The sequence below is a fragment of the Phocoena sinus genome, chromosome 8 (assembly GCF_008692025.1).
Source record: "Phocoena sinus isolate mPhoSin1 chromosome 8, mPhoSin1.pri, whole genome shotgun sequence".
In the NCBI taxonomy this organism is placed as follows: Eukaryota; Metazoa; Chordata; class Mammalia; order Artiodactyla; family Phocoenidae; genus Phocoena; species Phocoena sinus.
The window spans coordinates 26,275,336-26,297,891 of NC_045770.1; the positions used below are offsets into that span (position 1 = coordinate 26,275,336).

The following is a 22,556-nucleotide window of genomic DNA, read 5'->3' on the forward strand; positions in this document are numbered from 1 at the left end:
AAAGCTCTCACAGAGGTCTCTTTCCGAATTCAAGAACCAGCTCCACCCAAATGCCTGCAGCCCTCAGCACTAGTTGCCTCACACCAAACAAGCAAAACAGGAACACATACTCACCCATCAGCAGACAGGCTGCCTAAAGTCGTACTAAGCTCACAGACACCCCAAACACACCACATGACATGGCCCTTTCCAACCGATGTAAAGGACTCAACTCCACCCGCCAGAACACAGGCACCAGCCCTCCCACCAAGAAGCCTACAAAAGCCACTGGCCAAACCTCACCCACTGGGGGCAGAGACCAGAAGAAAGAGGAACTCTGACCCTGCAGCCTGTGGAAAGGAGACCTCAAACACAGTAAGTTAAGCAAAATAAGAAAACAGAGAAACATCTTGCAGATGAAGGAGCAAGGTACAAAGGCACAAGACCAAATACAAGAAGGGAAATAGGCAATCTATCTGAAAAGAATTCAGAGTAATGATAGTAAAGATGATCCAAAATCTCGGAAATAGAAAGGATCGAGAAGATGAAAGAAATGTTTAACAAGGACCTAGAAAAACTAAAAAACAAACAATCAGTGATGAACAACACAATAACTGAAATTAAAAATACACTAGAAGGAATCAATAGCAGAATAACTGAGACAGAAGAATGGATAAGTGAGCTGAAAGACAGAATGGTGAAAATATAGCAAAAACTAACACACCATTGCAAAGCAATTATACTCCAGTAAACATGCTAAAAACAAAAAAAAAGAATGGTGGAAATAACTGCCACAAAGCAGAATAAAGAAAGAACAATGAAAAGAATTGAGGACAGTCTCAGAGACCACTGGGACAACATCTAGCACACCAGCATTTGAATTATAGGGGTCCCAGAATTAGAAGAGAAAGTGAAATGGTCTGAGAAAGTATTTGAAGAGATTATAGACAAAAACCTAACATGGGAAAGGAAACAGTCAATCAAGTCCAGGAAACGCAGAGTCCCATACAAGATAAACCCAAGGAGAAACATGCCAAGTCACATATTAATCAAACCAACAAAACTTAACACAACGAAAAAATATTAAAAGCAGCAAGGGAAAAGGAACAAAAAATATAAAAGGGAATTCCCATAAGGTTAACAGCTGATCTTTCAGCATAAACTCTGCAGGCCAGAAGGGAGAGGCAAGATATATTTAAACTGATGAAAGGGAAAAACATACAACCAATATTACTCTATCCAGCAAGGATCTCATTCAGATGCAACAGAGAAATCAAAAGCCTGACAAGCAAAAGTTAAGAGAATTCAGCACCACCAAACAAGCTTTATGACAAATGCTAAAGGAACTGTTATAGGAAGGAAAAACAAGAGAAGGAAAATACCTACAAAAACAAAGCCAAAACAATAAAAAATATGGTAATAAGAACATACATGTTACTTTAAATGTAAACGGATTAAATCCTCCAACCAAAAGACACTGACTTTCTGAATGGATACAAAAACAAGACCCTTATACATGTTGTCTACAAGAGACCGATTTCAGACATAAGGACACATGCAGACTGAAAGTGAGGGGATAGAAAAAGATATTCCATGCAAATGGAAATCAAAAGAAAGCTGGAGTACCAATACTCATATCAAATAAAATAGACTTTAAAATAAAACTATTACAAGAGGCAAAGAAGGACACTACATAGTGATTCAGTGATCAATCCAAGAGGAAAACATAACAATTCTAACTATTTGTGCACCCAACATAGAAGCAACTCAATACATAAGGCAAATGCTAACAGCCATAAAAGGGGAAATCAACAGTAACACAATAATAGTGGGAGACTTTACACTTACACCAATGGACAAATCATCCGGAAAAAAAAATTAACAAGGACACACAAGCATTAAATGGCACATTAGACCAGATGGACTTAATTGATATCTGCAGGACATTCGATCCAAAAGCAGAATAACTTTATTCTTAAGTGCACACAGAACATTCTCCAGGATATATCACATCTTGGGTCACAAATCAAGCCTCAATAAATTTTAGAAAATAGAAATCATATCAAGCATCTTTTTGGACAACAATGTGAGATGAGCTATCAATTACAGGGAAAAAAACTGTAAATAACACAAACACACAAATGTGCTACTAAATAACCAAGAGATCACTGAAAAAAATCAAAGAGGAAATCAAAAAATACCTAGAATCAAATGACATTGAAAGCACAAGGACATAAAATCTATGGGAGGCAGCAAAAGCAGTTGTAAGAGGGAAGTTTATACCAATACAATCCTACCTCAAGAAACAAGAAAAATCTCAAATAAACAAACTAATCTTACACATAAATCAACTAGAAAAAGAAGAACAAACAAAGCCCTAGGTTAATAGAAGGAAAGAAATTATAAAAATCAAAGCAGAAATAAATGAAATAGAACAATGAAAACAATAGCAAAAATCAATGAAACTAAAAGCTGGTTCTCTGAGAAGATAAACAAAATTGATAAACCATTAGCCAAACTTATCAAGAAAAAAAGAGAGAGGACTCAAATCAGTAAAATTAGAAATAAAAAAGAAGTTACAACTATCACCACAGAAATACAAAATATTGTTAAGAGAATACTACAAGCAACCATATGCCAAAAAATGGACAACCTAGAAATAACAGACAAATTCTTAGAAAGGTACACCCTTCCAAAACTGAACCAGGAAGAAACAGAAAATATAAACAGACCAATCACAAGTACTGAAATTGAAACTGTGATTTAAAAACTCCCAACAAACAAAAGATCAGGGCCAAATGGCTTCACAAGCAAATTCTAACAAAGATTTAGAAAAGAGCTAACACCTATCCTTTTGAAACTCTTCCAAAAAATTGCAGAGGGAGGAACACTCCCAAACTCATTCTACAAGGCCACCATCACCCTGATACCAAAACCTGACAAAGATATCACACAAAAAAGAAGATTACAGGTCAATACCACTGATGAACATAGATATAAAAATCCTCAACGAACTACTAGCAAACAGAATCCAGCAAAACATTAAAAGGATGATACACCATGATCAAGTGAGATTTATCCCAAGGATGCAAGGATTCTTCAATATACGCAAATCACACAATGTGATACACCATGCTAACAAACTGAAGGACAAAAACCATATGATAATCTCAACAGATGCAGAAAAAGCTTTAGACAAAATTCAACACCCATTTATGATAAAAAAAACTCTCCAGAAAGTGGGCTTAGAGAGAACCTACCTCAACATAATGAAGGCCATATATGACAAACCCACAGCAAACATTATTCTCAATGGTGAAAAACTGAAAGCATTTCCTCTAACATCAGTAACAAGCATGCCCACTCTCACCACTATTATTCAACATAGCTTTGGAATTCCTAGCCACAGCAATCAGAGAAGAAAAAGAAATAAAGGAATAAAAACTGGAATACAAACTGGAAATGAAGAAGTGCAACTGTCATTGTTTGCAGATGACATGGTACTAAACTTGGAAAATCCTAAAGATGCCACCAGAAAACTACTAGAGCTAATCAATGAATTTAGTAAAGGCAAAGAACACAAAATTAATACAGAAATCTCTTGCATTACTATATACTAACACTGAAAAATCAGAAAGAGAAATTAAGGAAAAACTCCCATTTACCACTGCAACAAAAAGAATAAAATACCTAGGAATAAACCTACCTGAGGCGGCAAAAGACCTGTATGCAGAAAACTATAGGACACTGATGAAAGAAATAAGAAATGACACAAACAAATGGAGAGATCCATGTTCTTGGACTGGAAGAATCAACACTGTGAAAATGACTATACTACCCAAAGCAATCTACAGATTCAATGCAATCCTTATCAAATTACCAATGGCATTTTGAACAGAATTAGAGGAAAAAATTTTCAAATTGTATGGAAACACAAAAGACCCCAAATAGCCAAAACAATCTTCAGAAAGAAAATGGAGCTGGAGGAATCAGGATCCCTCGAGACTATACTACAAAGCTACAGTAATCAAGACAGTATGGTACTGACACAAAAACAGAAATATAGATCAATGGAACAGAAAAGAAAGCTCAGAGATAAACCCACACACTTACGGCCACCTGATCTTTGACAAAGGAGACAAGAATATACAATGGAGAAAAGACAGTCTCTTCAATAAATGGTGTAGGGGAAACTGGACAGCAACATGTAAAAGAATGAAATTAGAACACTCCCTAACACCATACACAAAAATAAACTCAAAATGGATTAAAGACCTAAATTTAAGGCTAGACACTATAAAACTCTTAGAAGAAAACATAGGAAGAACACTCTTTGACATAAATCACAACAAGATCCTTTTTGACTCACCTCCTAGAGTAATGAAACTAAAAACAAAAATAAATAAATGGGACCTAATGAAACTTAAAAGCTTTTGCACAGCAAGTGAAGCCATAAACAAGACAAAAAGACAACCCTCAGAATGGAGAAAATATTTGCAAACGAAGCAAGTGACAGAGGACTTGCTCCAAAATACACACACAGCTCATACAGCTAAATATCAAAACAACCCAATATCTCCAAAATATACACACAGCTCATACAGCTAAATATCAAAACAACCCAATCCAAAAATGGGTCAAAGACCTAAATAGACATTTCTCCAAAGAAGACATACAGTTGGCCAACAAATACATGCAAAGATGCTCAACATCACTAATTATTAGAAAGATGCAAATCAAAACTAATATGAGGTATCACCTCACACCAGTCAGAATGGCCATTATCAAGAAATCTACAAACAATAAATGCTGGAGAGGGTGTGGAGAAAAGGGAACCCTCTTGCACTGTTGGTGAGAACATAAATTGATACAGCCACTTTGGAGAACAGAACGGAGGTTCCTTAAAAAACTAAAAATAAAACTACCATATGGCCCGGCAATCCAACTACTGGACATATACCCTGAGAAAACCATAATTCAAAAGATACATGTACCACAATGTTCACTGCAGCACTATTTACAATAGCCAGGACATGGAAGCAACCTATATGTCCATCAACAGATGAATGGATAAAGAAGATGTGCTGCATATATACAATGGAATATTACTCAGCCATAAAAAGGAAGAAAATTGGGTCATTTTTATTGATGAGGATGATCCTAGAGTCTGTCATACAGAGTGAAGTAAGTCAGAAAGAGAAAAACAAATACTGTACATTAAGGCATATATATGGAATCTAGAAAAATGGTACTGAAGAACCTATTTCCAGGGCAGGAAAAGAAATGTAGATGTAGAGAAAGGACTTCTGGACATGTCGGGGAAGGGGAGAGTGGGACGAATTGAGAGAGTGGCACTGACCTATATACACTACCACGTGTAAAATAAATAGCTAGTGGGAAGCTGCTGTATGGCACAGGGAGATCAGCTCGGTGCTCTGTAATGACCTAGATGGGTGGGATGGGGCGGGGGTTGGAGGGAGGCTCAAGAGGGAGGAAATATATGTATACATATAGCTGATTCACTTTGTTCTGCAGCAGAAACTAACACAACATTGTAAAGCAATTATACTGCAATAAAAAAATTTTTCATTAAATCAAGTATAAAAAAATAAAATAAAATCAGGAACAAGACAATGTTGCCCAGTGTCTCCACTTTCATTCAACACAGTATTGGAAGATGTAACGACATCAATCAGACAAGAGAAAGAAATAAAAGGCATCAAAGTTGGAAAGGAAGAAGTAAAACTGACACTATTTGCCCATGACATGATACTATATATAGAAAACCCTAAAGTCTTCACCAGAAGACTATTAAAACTAAGAAATAAATTTTATAAAAGTTCAAAATACAGATTAGCATACTGAAATCTGTTGCTTTTCTAAATACTAGTGATGAATTATCAGAAAGAGAATTCAAGAAAAAAAATCCCATTTACAATTGAATCAAAAAAGAATAAAATACCTGGGAATAAACTTAACCAAGGAGGTAAAGAACCTATACTCTGAAAACTATAGGACAACAATGAAGGAAATTAAAGATGATAAAAGAAACAGAAAGATATACCATGTTCACAAATTGTTAGAATGCTATTATAATGTCCATACTACCCAAAACAATCCCTATCAAAATACCCAAGACATTTTTCAAAGATTTAGAATTAAGAATCTTAAAATTTACATGGAACAACAAAAGACCCCAAATAGCCAAGACAATCTTGAGAAAAAAGAACAATGCTGGAGGTATCATGCTTGCTCACTTTAGACATTACTACAAAGCTACAGTAATCCAAACAGTATGGTACTGGCACAAAAACACACACATAGATCAACAGAACAGAATAGGCAGCTAAGAAATGAACGCACACACCGGTGGTTCAATTGATCTATGACAAAGGAGACAAGAATATACAATGGAGAAGAACAGTCTCTGCAGTCAGTGGTGCTAGGACAATGGACAACTATATGTAAAAGAATGAAATTAGAACATTCTCTAACACCATATACAAAGAATAAACTCAAAATGGATTGAAGACCTAAATGTAAGAACAGAAACCAGAAATCTCGAAGAAAACATAGGCTAAACACTCTTTCCAATAAATTGTAGCAGTATTTTTCTGGATCTGTCACCTCAGGTAAAGGAAAAAAACCCAGAATAAACAAATGGAACCTAATTAAACGTAAAAGCTTTGACACTGCAAAGGAAACCATCAACAAAAGGAAAGACAACCTACTGAATGGGAGAAAATATTTGCAAATATTTCTGATAAGGGATTAATATTCAAAATATATAAACAGCTCATACAACTCACTATCAAAAAAACAACCCAATTAAAAAAATGGGCAGAGACCTGAATTGACATTTTTCCAAAGAAAACATACATATGGCCAACAGGCACATGAAAAGATTCTCAACATCACTAATCATCAAGGAATTGCAAATCAAAACCACAATGAGGTACCACCTCACACCTGTCAGAAAGGCCATCATCAAAAAGACCACAAATAACATGTTGGTGACGTGGAGAAAAGAGAATCCTAGTACATTTCTAGTAGGAATGTAAATTGGTACAGCCACTATGGAAAACAATAAGAACTTTCCTCAAAAAACTAAAAAAAGAACTACCATATGATCCAAAAATTCCACTCCTGAGGTACACATTCAAAGAAAATGAAAAGACTAATTCAAAAAGATATATGCACACAATGTTCATAGCAGAATTATTCACAACAGCCAAGATATGGAAGCAACCTAAGTATCCATCAATAGATGAATGAATAAAGAAGTTGTGATACACACACACACACACACACACACACACACACAGAGGAATATTTCTCAACCATAAAAATAAATGAAATTCTGCCATTTGCAACAATATGGATGGACCTACAGGATTTTATGCTTAGTGAAATAAGCCAAGTACTGTAGTTATTACTTATATGTGGAATAAAATGAATATATAACAAAACAGACTCACAGATAGAACTAGTGGTCACCAGTGAGGAAAGGTAAGGTCAAGAGGCTCAACAGAGGTAGGGGATTAAGATGTACAAACTATGTATAAAGTAAATAAACTACAAGGATATATTGTACAGCACAGGGAATTATAGCCATTGTTTTATAATAACTTTAAATGGAATATAATCTATAAAAATATTGAATCACTAAGGTGTACACCTGAAACTAATACTGTATATCAACCATACTTCAATTAAAAAATTAGATTAAATTAAAAATACAATAAAACTTTTAAAGACGTATTATAAAAACTGTAACCATCATTTGAAGAAAGAAAATATATGGATGTTTGAAAACTGGCTTGTCTCACTCATTAGTCTAGATGATTTACTTCTGTACACAATAATCTGAATTCTTACCTAAGTAAAAGTCAAAAATTACTACAGGTTATCATACATCAGGACTAAATCCAGGCATTTACAGAGCAACAAAATAAATTCATGGGTAAAAGAATAATACTGTACAATTTCAAATACATTAAAAAAAAAAAGAAGCACCTACAGCTTCCCAAAAAGTTTATAATCTCATAAGGGAAACAGGATAAGACTATTAAACTACAGTGCTTTATAGAAAACTACAAGTACTATATACTAAAGGAACAAATAAAGTGCTATGGGAACATAAAGGAAGCAGAGATATATTTCAATCAAGCAAAATAATAAAAATTTCATCATATATATCAAGTTAGGCCTTAAAGGATAAACAGGATGCAGTCCTACAGGGATAGAGGGCATGTACTTAGAAAAATCCAGATGAACAAAAATTCAGAGACAGGAATTTGCAGAGAAATACAACAGAAATTAATTAAACTATTTTGGTTGAGATGCAGATCACCCAAAGGAAAGAGTCCAATCTAATGTGTTTGGATTCTATTTGCAGGCAGCATTTTGTGGTCTTTAAAAGAGAATAATAAATATAGCACCTTTCTTTTCAACCTAGGCTCTGAGCAAGTTAAGAAACATAAAAAAAAGCATAAGAAATAAAAGACAAAAATTACCTTTATTGCTAACGAAGGCTAAATTGGAATTTTTCTTTCAGTGAACAACAAATGCATCTGTTAACTGAACCCCACAATGAAGCAGATTTTCCCAGGTGTAGAATGCACTGAACCAACCCCCCACTTCATATCGTTCCCCACACAATCTCTTCAAGCAGTCTGTTCCATAAGCAGGAAAGGTAGGGCTAAGCCAAGTACGCCCAGTTTATTCTTTGCAAATTTTCTAATAGAAAATGTACTTCATATCCTCAAAAACAGAATTAGAAAGGAGGGTGGCATGAAACACCACTAGCAGAGCTTCATCCACGGAAAAGGAAATACTACAAACAGCAAAGACACATTCCCCTTAACTTCAATCACTGAAGATTTCTAAACAGAATAATACCATGACAAAAGCTCTAGTTTGAAAAAGTTAGTCTGACATCAGTTGTAGGATGCTGAAAAACAAAAACGTTATTGTAACTGCCCAGGCAAGAATAAATTAGGGCCTGAACCATAATAATATTTAACGTTAACCGGTTCTTAGTTCCAGGGGCTGTCTTCAGTTCACTTCATATATTAACTCAGCTCCAGTAAAGATGATATAAATGAGACAAAGAGGTGAAGACATACAACTAACAAATGGCATTTAAACTAGGAGTAGCAGCAGGAATGGAAAAGATGATTTAGATGCAAAAAAAAAAAAAAAAGACAAAAATTACATAAGCAAATGAGCAAGTCAACAGACACTGACTTACTTGAATCAGAGAAGTTTATATAAGAATTTGTAAGAAAAGATTATATTAATTAGAAAAGCTGTAATTCAATGCTAGAAAGTTGTTAAGATAAGCATGACAAAATACTATAGCTTCTTAGGAAAGGAAAGGTAGTTTTCTGTAACAGTATTTCTAAGAAAAACTAATCACTATTTCAATGTATTAAAGATACTCAAGAGTTTACTACATTCCGTTGTTTGATATAGAGAACAGACGCATATGTGCAAAACCGAAGATCATAAGCCAGGGATACCTGAACATACCAGACCATTCATGCCCACAAACAGCAGACCATGATTTCAGAAGAAAGCATGTAATCACAATGGGTAAAATCAACTTCCTGACTTCATGCAGCTCGTCTTTCTTGCTCTACTACCCACTGGTTACACCCCTTTGGTACTTTCCCCCTAACTTCCTCAGGTCTAACTCAGAGACAAAACAGAACTTAGTAAAGATATTCCAAAAACCTCTGGCCCCAAAGTTCCAAATGGGCAGCTACTTAATTATAAAGTCAATACAGTTTACCACACCAACATTTTCAGAATTAAAATCAAACTGGGGAAGAAACAAAAACACAAAACATTGATCACAGGACTTCATAATCACTCTTTCATATTTTTCATTTATTTGTGCCTCTATGTTGCATTCAAATTCTTGAATTTGATAGACTAAATTCTTAAAGACTATCTTCTTGTTCACTAATTCTGTCTTCAGCTGTATTCAGTTTGTTGCTTCACCATTTTACAAGTTTCTAATTTCAACTCTAATATTTTTCATTTCTAATATTGGCTCTTTCTCAAATCCACCTTCTTATTAAACTTTTAACCCTTATTCATATTTTCTATACCTACTATTACTATATAAAGCTATTAAATATTCCAAAAGATAAAGGTTTTATGAGTCTGATTCGGTTGTTTATTGTTTCGGATGACTCTCATTCATGGACGATCGTTACATTTTCACGTATAGTATGATTTTAGATTATGACCTTAAATGCCATAGAACTTGCTTCTGGGAGACCTGGGAGACCTAAATTGACAGTGTCATCCTTTAGAAAGGACTGGTAGTTATTTCTACCAATCATTTCAAGGCACTACCAACTCAAGAATACTTTAAATTCTCACCTTGAAGATTTTCAGCTGTAAACCAAATTCTGTACTCAACCATATATGCCCTAGATTTATAAATATAATATACATTTAAACTCATTTCCTACAAAAAAATTTAAAAGAACATATCACATTTCATAGTTGTTCCCACTGATTTATTAAATACCACAAAAAATAATATCTTACAAGGAAAACTGCATTTACATAAATGTGTATCAGTTAAAGGCAAATCAGAAAGGTAAAGCATTTTAAATGTTCTCTTACCTGTTCAAGTGCTTGGGTTTTCTCTTGCTCTATTTTCCTTATAGTTTCCATTTCAGCTTTGAGTGATAATGATGACACAGTTTTAACAGACATAAAATCAACAGTCATCCATTCATCCCTCTGTTAAGAAAAAGAAGTCACTTCAATCTAAATTGATTAGAACAACACTAAACACTTAACAATAAATTAGAGATTCTGGAGGCACTGAAACCTGGATTAAATCCCACATGGCTGTATAACTTAAAGCAAGTTTTTTAGTCTCTCTAAGCTTTCTTCTCTCCCCTGTAAAAACGGGTTAAAATACCTACCTTTCAGGAATGTTTTAAGGAGTTAACAAGAAAACTGACTTAAGGCATCTAGCCCAATGCCGGATATACAACAGGCACTCAAACATAGTTCTTTTCACCTTTCTTTCTTCATTGTTGCTAACAGTGTAAATATAGCATTCTTCCTCAGGCGTATGAACTATAACCCCAAATTTGTGAACTATTCAACTATAAGCGTTGCTAAGAAAATTATGGCATGAAGTGAAGGGAAAGAAAAACTGTGACTGAACTCTACTCGCTGTAGAAAAGTCAGATAGATGTAACAATACAAGACTTCAAGTACATAAGGGGAAAAGTGCCACTTCCTTATCAACAACCAGAGGTAGGAAACCCTCTGAGGGACTAGAATAGGGACAAATGCTCACTTTCCCACAGGAGAAGAAGGGGAGTGAAAAGGATCAGCAAACAGCATTATTGGTAAAATTACTCATAAAAGTATACTGTTTACAAAGTCTAGTTTTTCTTCTGACTAAATTACAATCATCTTTCATTTTAACATTCATCTACTCTTGTAAGTTGACACTTTCTTTGTTTAAAATCAGGCGGCTTACCTGAATAACTTCGTTGTCTTCTTTTTCTGACTTTTCATCTTTCACCTTCCAGGCCTTTTCCTTGCCAGAAGTGTGGGAGGGAACAGCCTCAACCCACTCATCTTCAGAGCTCTAAGAATATTTAACATATAAGTAGAATTCTCAAATTTACATACTTCTGCATAAAAACTGTGTGGTTCCACTCTTCCTCCTTTTCTCAACCCTTAAATATCAACTTTGTCTGTGTTTCCAGTCTTTGCCAATTATACTTTTTAATCTCTAGACATTCCCCTTGGGACATTAAATCCACTCTCATGACTTAAACTACCACAACTATACTGATATCTTTCTAATTTATCCACCCAAAGTTTCCATGATTTAAACAACTGCCTACAATATTTAAATGCCATGCTGAACGCAGTAAGAACAAAAAGTGAACCCAGCATCTACTTCCACAATACTTGATCCTTCTTCTATATATCTGAATTAAGCTACCTGGCATCACCAACCACCCACTTACCCGAGTCAGAAATCTCAGGATCATCTTACTCCTCCCATCTAAACCTATGACTGTCATTTCCAAAAGATTTCTCAACTACAGTGAACACCAAATGATTATCATGGGAGTTCACCTCCATCCCTGGCCACAACTGACTGTTTCAGAGGTAGGGACCTGAACCAATTAATTTCAATCATAGTCACTCTCCAGGAATGTGAAACCAAGGCTAAATGGTTTACTCTATAACAAATGAGAACTCGAAAGGCATTGGCAGAGACCATTTCTGTCATGAGGCACAGAATTCAGGAAAAATTTATCTATATCAAGAAAAGCAAAAATAGAACTTAGAGGGGAAGAAAGGAAGATGGTGAGAAGATTCATAAAAGCATTCATGACTCTAGTTTGAGCTATTCCTAAAACCCAGGTGCATTCCTATATGTCCTATGAGACGTTTGTGTTCTAATAATAAATCCCTCCCTTTTTTTGGGGGGGGAGGTTAAACCAATTTAAGTTTGGTCTCTGCTACCTACAACCAAGAGTCCCAACTAATATATACTCCTTCCTCCCCATTCTTAAAGCAGCAGCCCTAGATCAGATCTGCTTATCTCTCACTTAGACAACTGGAAAAACCAAATTAGTCTCCAAAATCCCAGTCTTTCCTGCTCCCTTTCATTCTCCAACCCCCATCCTAAATACCTTTAAAAAGGCGTATCTGACCACAGTACTCCTCTTCTTTGACTCTCTGTCATAAAGACGACTATTACACCTTTCCTTTCCTACCAGTAGAACCCAATTTTATTTGGAGATGTAATGTGCCTCCCTTGCTGGAGAGTGAAACCTTAATCAAGCCTCCAGTAAGGTGGAAATGAAAGTACTATTTAGGACTTTCTGGAAGTTACAAAAAAGAGGGCATCCTCGTTCCTGTTATCTACACTAAGAGGTACATTTTAAAGACAATGGAGGAACAAAACTAGAAGACTTGGTCCCAGAAGACCACACTAAATTGCCTACTTGATTTCTTCTATATGAAAGAAGTTAGAGATTGGTTCAAGATGGCAGAGTAGAAGGATATGCGCTCACTCCCTCTTGCGAGAGCACTGGAATCACAACTAACAGCTTAACAATCATTGACAGGAGAACACTGGAACTCACCAAAAAAGATACCCCACATCCAAAGATAAAGAAGAAGGTGCAATGAGATGGTAGGAGGGGCACGATCACAATAAAATCAAACCCCATAACCGCTAGGTGGGTGACTCAAATCTGGAGAACAATTATACCACAGAAGTCCACCGACTGGAGTGAAGGTCCTGAGCCCCATGTCAGGCTTCCCAACCCGGGGGTATGGCAACAGGAGGAATTCCCAGAGAATCAGACTTTGAAGGCTAGTGGGATTTGATTTCAGGACTTCAACAGGACTGGGGGAAATAGAGACTCCACTCTTAGAGGACACACACAAAGTACTGTGTGCACCATGACCCATGGGGAAGGAGCATGGGTCTAGACTGAACTAGACCTACCTGCTAGTGTTGGAGGGTCTCCTGCAGAGGCGGAGGGCAGCTGTGGCTCACTGCAGGAACAAGGACACTGGCAGCAGAAGTTCCGGGAAGTACTCCTTGGTGTAAGCCCTCCCAGATTCCACCATTAGCCCCACCAAAGAGCCTTCACACTCCAGTGTTGGGTCGCCTCAGGCCAAACAACCAACAGGGAAGGAACTCACCCATTAGCAGAAAAGAGGATTAAAGTTTTACTGAGCTTTGCCTACCAGAGCAACACCCAGATCTACCCACCACCAGTCCCTCCCATTAGGAAATGCACAAGCTTCGTAGATAGACTCACTCACCAGAGGGCAGACCACAGAAGAAGAACCACAATCCTGCATCCTGTGGAACAAAAACCACATTCACAGAAAGATGGACAAGATGATTATGTACCAAATGAAGGAACAAGATAAAACCCCAGAAGAACAACTAAAGAAGTGGAGATAGGCAACCTTCCAGAAAAAGAATTCAGAATAACGATAGTGAAGATGATCCAGGACGCAGGAAAAAGAATGGAGAAGATGCAAAAAATGTTTAACAAAGACCTAGAAGAATTAAAGAACAAACACCTAGAAGAATGAAAAAACAAACAAACAGAGACGAACAATACAATGACTAAAATGAAAACTACACTAGAAGGAATCAACAGCAGAATAACTGAGGCAGAAAAACAAATAAGTGACTGGGAAGACAGAATGGTGGAACTCACTGCCACAGAACAGAATAAAGAAAAAAGAATTAAAAGAAATGAAGACAGCTTAAAAGACCTCTGGGACAATATTAAACAAACCCACATTCACATTATAGGGGTCCCAGAAGGAAACGAGAGAGAGAAAGGACCCGAGAAAATATCTGAAGAGATTATAGTACAAAACTTCCCTAACACGGGAAAGAAAATAGCCACCCAAGTCCAGGAAGCACAGAGAGTCCTAGGCAGGAGAAACCCAAGGAGAAACTTGCCAAGACACATAGTAGTCAAACTGACAAAAATTAAATACAAAGAAAACTTATTAAAAGCAAGAAGAGAAAAATGACAATCCACATACAAGGGAACTCCCATAAGGTTAACAGCTGATTTCTCAACAGAAACTCTACAAGACAGAGGGGAGTGGCACGATAAATTTAAAGTGATGAAAGGGAAGAACCTACAAGCAATATTCCCCAGGAACAATCTCATTCATATTAGACAGAGAAATCAAAAGCTTTACAGACAAGCAAAAGCTAAGAAAATTCAGCAACACCAAACTAGCTCTACAAGAAATGCTAAAGGAATTTCTCTAAGGGGGAAACAAAATAGAAGAAGAGGACCTACAAAAACAAACAAAAAACAATTAAGCAAATGGTAATAGGAACACACATTTCGATAATTACCTTAAACGTGAATGGATTAAATGCTCCAACCAAAAGACACAGATTCACTGAATGGATACAAAAACAAGACCCATATTTATGCTGTCTACAAGAAACCCATTTCAGAACTAGGGACACATACAGACTGAAAGTGAGGGGATGGAAAAAGATATTCCATGCAAATGAAAATCAAAAGAAAACTGGAGTAGCAATACTCCAATCAGATAAACTAGACTTTAAAATAAAGAATGTTACAAGAGACAAGAAAGGACACTACAAAATGATCAAGGGATCAATCCAAGAAGAAGATATAACAATTATAAATATATATGCACCCACCATAGGAGTACCTCAATACATAACGCAAATGCTAACAGCTATAAAAGAGGAAATTGACAGTAACACAATAATAGTGGGGGATTTTAACATCTCACTTACACCAATGGACAGATCACTCAGACAGAATATTAATAAGGAAATAAAAGCTTTAAACAACAAAATAGACCAGTTTAATTTAATTGATATTTACAGGACATTCCATCCGAAAAAAAGATTACACTTTCTTCTCAAGTACACATGGAACATTCTCCAGGATAGATCACATCTCAGGTCACAAATCAAGCCTCAGTAAATTTAAGAAAATAGAAATCATATCAAGCATCTTTTCCAACCACAATGCTGAGATTAGAAATAGATTACAGGGAAAAAAACGTAAAAAACACAAACACATGGAGGCTAAGCAATACATTACTAAATAACAAAGAGATCACTGAAGAAATCAAAGAGGAAATCAAAAAATACCTAGACACAAACACAATGAAAACATGATGATCCTAAACCTATGGGATGCAGCAAAAGCAGTTCTAAGAGGGAAGTTTATAGCTATACAAGCCTAACTCAAGAAACAAGAAAAGTCTCAAATAAAAAATCTAACCTTACATCTAAAGGAACTAGAGAAAGAAGAACAAACAAAATCCAAAGTTAGTAGAACAAATCATAAAGATCAGAGTGGAAATAAATGAAACAGAAACAAGAAAACAATAGCAAAGATCAATAAAACTAAAAGCTGGTTCTTTGAGAAGATAAACAAAATCGATAAACCTTTAGCCAGATTCATCAAGAAAAAGAGGGAGAGAACTCTAATCAATAAAATTAGAAACGAAAAAGGAGAAGTTACAACGGACACCGCAGAAATATAAAGCATCCTAAGACACTACTAAAGCAACTCTATGCCAATAAAATGGACAACCTAGAAGAAATGGACGAATTCTTAGAAAGGTAAAGCTTCCAAAATTGAACCAGGAAGAAACAGAAAATATAAACAGACCAGTCACAAGTAATGAAACTGAAACTGTGATTAAAAATCTCCCAGCAAACAAAAGTCCAGGACCAGAGGGCTTCACAGGTGAATTCTATCAAACATTTAGAGAAGAGCTAACACCCATCCTTCTCAAAGTCTTCCAAAAACTTGCAGAAAAAGGAACACTCCCAAACTCATTCTACGAGACCACCATCATCCTGATACCAAAACTAAAGATACTATAAAAAAAGAAAATTACAGACCGATATCACTGATGCAAATGCAAAAACCCTTAAAAAAATGCTAGCAAATAGAATCCAACAACACATTAAAAGGATCATACACCATCATTAAGTGGGATTTATCCCAGGGATGCAAGGATTCTTCAATATATGCAAATCAATCAATGTGATACACCATACTAACAAATTGAAGAATAAAAACCCTATGATCATCTCAACAGATGCAGAAAAGGCTTCTGACAAAACTCAACACCCATTTATGATAAAAACTCTCCAAAAAGTGGGCATAGAGGAAAACTACCTCAACATAATAAAGGCCATATATGACAAACCCACAGCAAACATCATTCTCAACAGTGAAAAACTGAAAGCATTTCCTCTAGATCAGGACCCAGACAAGGATGTCCATTCTCGCCACACTTATTCAACATAGTTTAGGAAGTCCTGGCCACGGCATTCAGAGAAGAAAAAGAAATAAAAGGAATACAAATTGGGAAAGAAGAAGTAAAACTGTCACCGTTTACAGATGACATGATACCATACATATAAAATCCTAAAGATGCCACCAGTAAACAATTAGAACTCATTGATGAATTTGGTAAAGTTGCAGGATACAAAATTAATGCACAGAAATCTCTTGCATTCCTATACACTAACAATGAAAGATCAGAAAGAGAAACTGAGGAAACAATCCCATTGACCACTGCAACAAAAAGAATAAAATACCTAGGAATAAACCTACCTAAGGAGGTCAAAGACCTGTACTCAGGAAACTATAAGACAATGATGAAAGAAATCAAAGATGACAGAGAGATATACCATGTTCTTGGATTGGAAGAATCAATACTGTGAAAATGACTATACTACCCAAAGCAATCTACAGATTCCATGTAATCCCTATCAAATTACCAATGGCATTTTTTACAGAACTAGAACAAAAAAATCTTAAAATTTGTATAAAGACACAAAAGACCCCAAATAGCAAAAGCAATCTTGAGGTAAAAAAATGGAGCTGGAGGAATCAGACTTCCTGACTTCACACTACACTACAAAGCTACAGTAATCAAGACAATATGGTACTGGCACAAGAACAGAAATTTACATCAATGGAACAGGATAGAAAGCCCACAGATGAACCCATGTACCTATGGTCAACTAACCTATGACAAAGGAGGCAAGGATATACAATGGAGAAAAGACAGTCTCTTCAATAAGTGGTGCTGGGAAAACTGGACAGCTACATGTAAAAGAATGAAATTAGAACACTCCCTAACACCATACACAAAAATAAACTCAAAATGGATTAAAGACCTAAATGTAAGACTGGATACTGTAAAACTCTTAGAGGAAAACATAAGAACACTCTTTGACATAAATCACAGCAAGATCTTTTCTAACCCACCTCCTAGAATAATGAAAATAAAAACAAAAATAAACAAATGGGACATAATTAAACTTAAAATCTTTTGCACAGCTAAGGAAACCATAAACCAGAGGAAAAGGCAACAGTCAGAATGGGAGAAAATATTTGCAAATGAAGCAACTGACAAAGGATTAATCTCCAAAATATGAAAACAGCTCATGCAGCTCAATATTAAAAAAACAAGCCAATCAAAAAATGGGCAGAAGACCTAAATAGACATTTTTCCAAAGACATACAGATGGCCAAGAGGCACATGAAAATCTGCTCAACATCACTAATTATTAGAGAAATGCAAATTAAAACTATGAGGTATCATCTCACACCAGTTAGAACAGGCATCATCAGAAAATCTACAAACAACCAATGCTGGAGAGGGTGTGGAGAAAAGGGAATGCTCTTGCACTGTTGATGGGAAGGTAAAATGATACAGCCACTATGAAGAACAGTATGGAGGTTCCTTAAAAAACTAAAAATAGAATTACCATATGACCCAGCAATCCCACTACTGGGCATATACCCAGAGAAAACCAAAATTCAAAAAGACACATGCACCCCAACGTTCACTGCAGCACTATTTACAATAGCCAGGTCATGGAAGCAACCTAATGCCCATCAACAGACGAACAGATAGAGAAGATGTGGTACGTATCTACAATGGAATGGAATATTACTCAGCCACAAAAAGGAACGAAACTGGGTCAGCTGTAGAGACTTGGATGGAACTAGAGACTGTCATACAGAGTGAAGTAAGTCAGAAAGAGAAAAACAAATATCCTATATTTATGCATATATTTAGAACCTAGAGAAATGGTACAGATGAACAGGTTTCCAAGGCAGAAATAAAGACACAGATGTAGAGAACAAACGTATGGACACCAAATGGGGCTGGGGGGTGCGGGGGATAAATTCGGAGATTGGGATTGACATATATACACTAATATGTATAAAATAGATAACTAATAAGAATCTGCTGTATAAAAAAATAAAAAGAAAACTCAAAAAGAAAAAAGAAAAGTTAACTATTTTTAGATTCTATATATTTTATATTAACCAATGGCTATTCTGGGGTTCTCTAATAACACAAATGAACCTAATTTGATGATATACTCCCTACTGAAGAATTCAAACTTCTTGGTTTACAAAGTCCTATCAACTCTTACAATTTCATCTCCATTCACTCTCCTCTTGTTTTATAATCTAATATTGTTAAGTTACTTATAGTTGTATTTACCTATGTACATACATAAACACACACATGCACACACAGACACTTTTATATCATGTTATCTCCTACTTCCACGCCTTGCTCTCACAATTCCTTGTGCACACACACCTCTATATGCCAGGGTGATTCTTACTCATCCTTTAAGTCTGAACCCGAAGCATCACTTCCTCAAAACCCACATATGAAATCCTCCTTCCCTTAATACCTTGACATGCCTTGGCATCATGATATTACATACTGGAAGTATGTGTCTGTTTAATTATAAAATGAGTTCCCCAAAAGTTTGAACTCTATATATTTGTATTCCCCATGTATATAAAAATGTCTGGCAAAGAGCTGGCATTCAATAAATGTGCATTAAAATTAACTCAATCCACCCTTGCAAAAGCCCAAGTCAGAAACTTTAAGCAGCAGCCTGCATTAAATACTAGGTACTGAATGAAAGAAGCATATGTGATACAGCTAGTACTCATTTTTCATTTACACAACGACAATTGGACCATTCTGTACAACTCTCCTGCCTCCATTCCCTATTAATTTTGTTGCTAATTTTCACTATTATTCACTCACCTCACCACTTCAGCATGACTTATGTTCCCCTCTCCCCATGCTATGACCTAAGTTCTACTGCTGTTTCAATCCTCCACCCTACCTTGAAGAACTCATAAACCATCAACGTGCCTCTTGACCTAAGACAGCTCCCAGGACTCTTCTTCTCATGTGTAGCCATCATAATTAACCACACTCCTAATCCCATCTAACAGTCAAAACCTAAATACAGGACCAAGACAGAAAAGTGTCACCAATAAAAACATATGTAAATGTACATATTTTATATATATATATATGAAATATTACATATGTATATAAAATACACTTACTTATATTTGCATAATACACATAAAATACATACATTTTATGTTTAAAATATAAAGTACCTACATAAATACATATATTTCTCAAAGATACTTGAAGACTTCTGCACTGGCCGTGAAAAAATAAATGCTACATCAGACTAGAAAAATATACAGAAATGGAAATAAAATTAAAAATATAAGAAACAACTGTTTTTAGACATTGAATCTCAGTTGTGCAGGACTATGATCCCTGAGAAAAGGCAAAAAAATGAGGTGAGTGCTACAATTACACTCTACTGCTTTTTGCCTAGTGGCACTTTCTAGACCATGGTACAAGGCAGGGTAACTCAAGCCCAATATGACAATCTCACTGAGATAAGAAAACAGAATTTTTACTTTGTGATGGCTGAGATAGAGCATCCATGAAAAGGGAGCTACACAGAGAAAGAACTCCAGAAAACTATATAAGAGACCCCTGTAGTCTTTAACTGAATACCAAACTGAACATCCTTAGGATGCAAGTCCACAAGGACAGACAAAGAATAATTACCATGGAAGGAACAATTATTAGAGTGCTATGAGCAGAGAAATCCCCAGAGCTCACAAAGGGCTAGAACACATTCTAGTTCCCACCAACCAGAATAGAGAAATCTCCTTGAATACCGAGGGCAATCAGCAGAGAAACCACAAAGGGCACGCCTTAGCACGTCTTAGAAGTAATGGCTACTCTAGATGCACACAAACATAACTTAAACACCAGCCTTTGAAAAGTATTAGGCTAATACACAAGTAACCTACTCCCCACCAAAAGAAAACTCAAGACCCTTTAAAGGAAGACAACAAATCCAGTAGTCACAATATAACTTTCACAAGGTTCAGCAACTAATTAGAAATTACTAGACATTCAAAGCAAGAAAATGTGACCCAAAGACAAGAAAAGAAATCAGTTAATCAAAACAGAACAAGAAATAAAGAGATAATGACATAGCAAACTAGGATTTTGACACCGCTATTATAAATATGCCCAAGGAAAGGAAGCATGAACAAATAGGAGTCAAAATGAAGATATAAAAAAGACCCAAATGAAATGTCTAATGATGAAAAATACAATAACTGAAATGAAAACTTTAATGACTGGGGATAACAGCCAACTAGATGCTACAAAAGAAAAGCCTAGTGAACTTGAACCTAAAATGCAACAGTAAAATCTATCCAAACTGAAGAACAGAAAAGGCTAGAACGAAAATAAATAAAGGTTCAGTGACTTATGGGACAGAATTAAGGAGACTAGCAGAATAAGAGGGGACACAAAAAAACATTTCACGAAAATAATAGCCAGAAAGTTTCAAATTTGATGGAAACTATGAACTCATAAATCAAAAAAGCACAATGAACCCAAGGCAGGATAAAGACAAAGAAAACAATATCAAACGTATCATAATTGATTTGCTAAAAAAATGATAAAGAAAAAATTTTAAAAGCATTCAGAGCAGAAAGAAATATATACAGAGAGAAAGGGATAAACGTGACTGAAAATGTCTCTCATTAGGAACAATGTAGGCAAAAGACAATGAAATGACATCTTAAAGTACAGGAACAGAACTATAAACTTAAAATTATCTGTCTAGGAAAAAAACTTTAAAAATGAAGACTAAACAAAACAAATTTTCAGACAAACAGTAACTTAGAGAAATGTCACAAGATAAGCCCCAGTAAAATTAAGAAAACTGCAACCATATCAAGAATCTTTGCCAATGCTGTGAGACTAGAAACCAAGTACAAGAAAAAAACTGCAAAAAAACACAAACATGTGGAGGCTAAAGAATTTGCTACTAAAAACCCAATGGATCACTGAAGAAATCAAAGAGGAAATAATATCTAGAGACAAATAACACTGAAAACATGACGATCCAAAACATATGGGACGAGAAAAAGCAGTTCTAAGAGGGAACTTTACAGTGATACAAGCTTGTCAGGAAGCAAGAAAAAACTCAACTAAAGAACCTAACTTACCCCTGAAGAAACAAGCAAAAGAAGAAACAAGACTCAAAGTTAGTAGAAGGAAAGAAACCATAAAGATCAGAGCAGAAATAAATGAAACAGAGACTAAAAAAAACAACAGAAAAGATCAATGAAACTAAAAGCTTGCTCTCTGAAAAGATAAACAAAACCAATAAACCTTTAGCCAGATTCATCAGAGAAAAAGAGAAATGGTCCAATCAGAAATGAAAAGTATAAGTTACAACACCACAGAAATACAAAAGGTCAAAAGAGACTACTAAGAACAACTATATGCCAATAAAAGGAAAAACCTAGAAGAAACAGACAAATTCTTGGAAAGGTACAATCTCCCAAAACTGAACCAAAAAGAAATAGAAAAGTATGAATACATCAATTATCAGTAATGAAACTGAATCAGTAATTTAAAAAAAAAAACAAACTCCAAACAGACAAAAGTCCAGGACCAGATGGCTTCACAAGTGAATTCTACCAAACATTTAGAGAAGAGTTAACAGCTATCCTTCTCAAACTATTCCAAAAAAATTGCAGAGGAAGGAACATTTCCAAACTCATTCTCTGAGGCCAGAATCACCCTAATACCAAAACCAGACAAACATATTGAGAAAAAAAAATTACCAG

At 35.6% G+C, this 22,556-nt stretch overlaps 1 protein-coding gene across 2 annotated transcripts in view; it reads right to left on the minus strand.

Moving 5' to 3' along the window:
* CWF19L2 (CWF19 like cell cycle control factor 2) overlaps positions 1-22,556 on the minus strand; it is a 250,268-nt gene that overhangs the window by 216,523 nt on the left and 11,189 nt on the right. For both annotated transcript variants that reach the window (XM_032640618.1, XM_032640619.1), the window contains exons 4-5: positions 11,501-11,611; positions 10,624-10,743 (exon numbers count right to left, since the gene is read on the minus strand). In XM_032640618.1, coding sequence (XP_032496509.1) covers positions 10,624-10,743; positions 11,501-11,611 — 231 coding nt within the window. The remainder of the gene's footprint in view (positions 1-10,623; positions 10,744-11,500; positions 11,612-22,556) is intronic.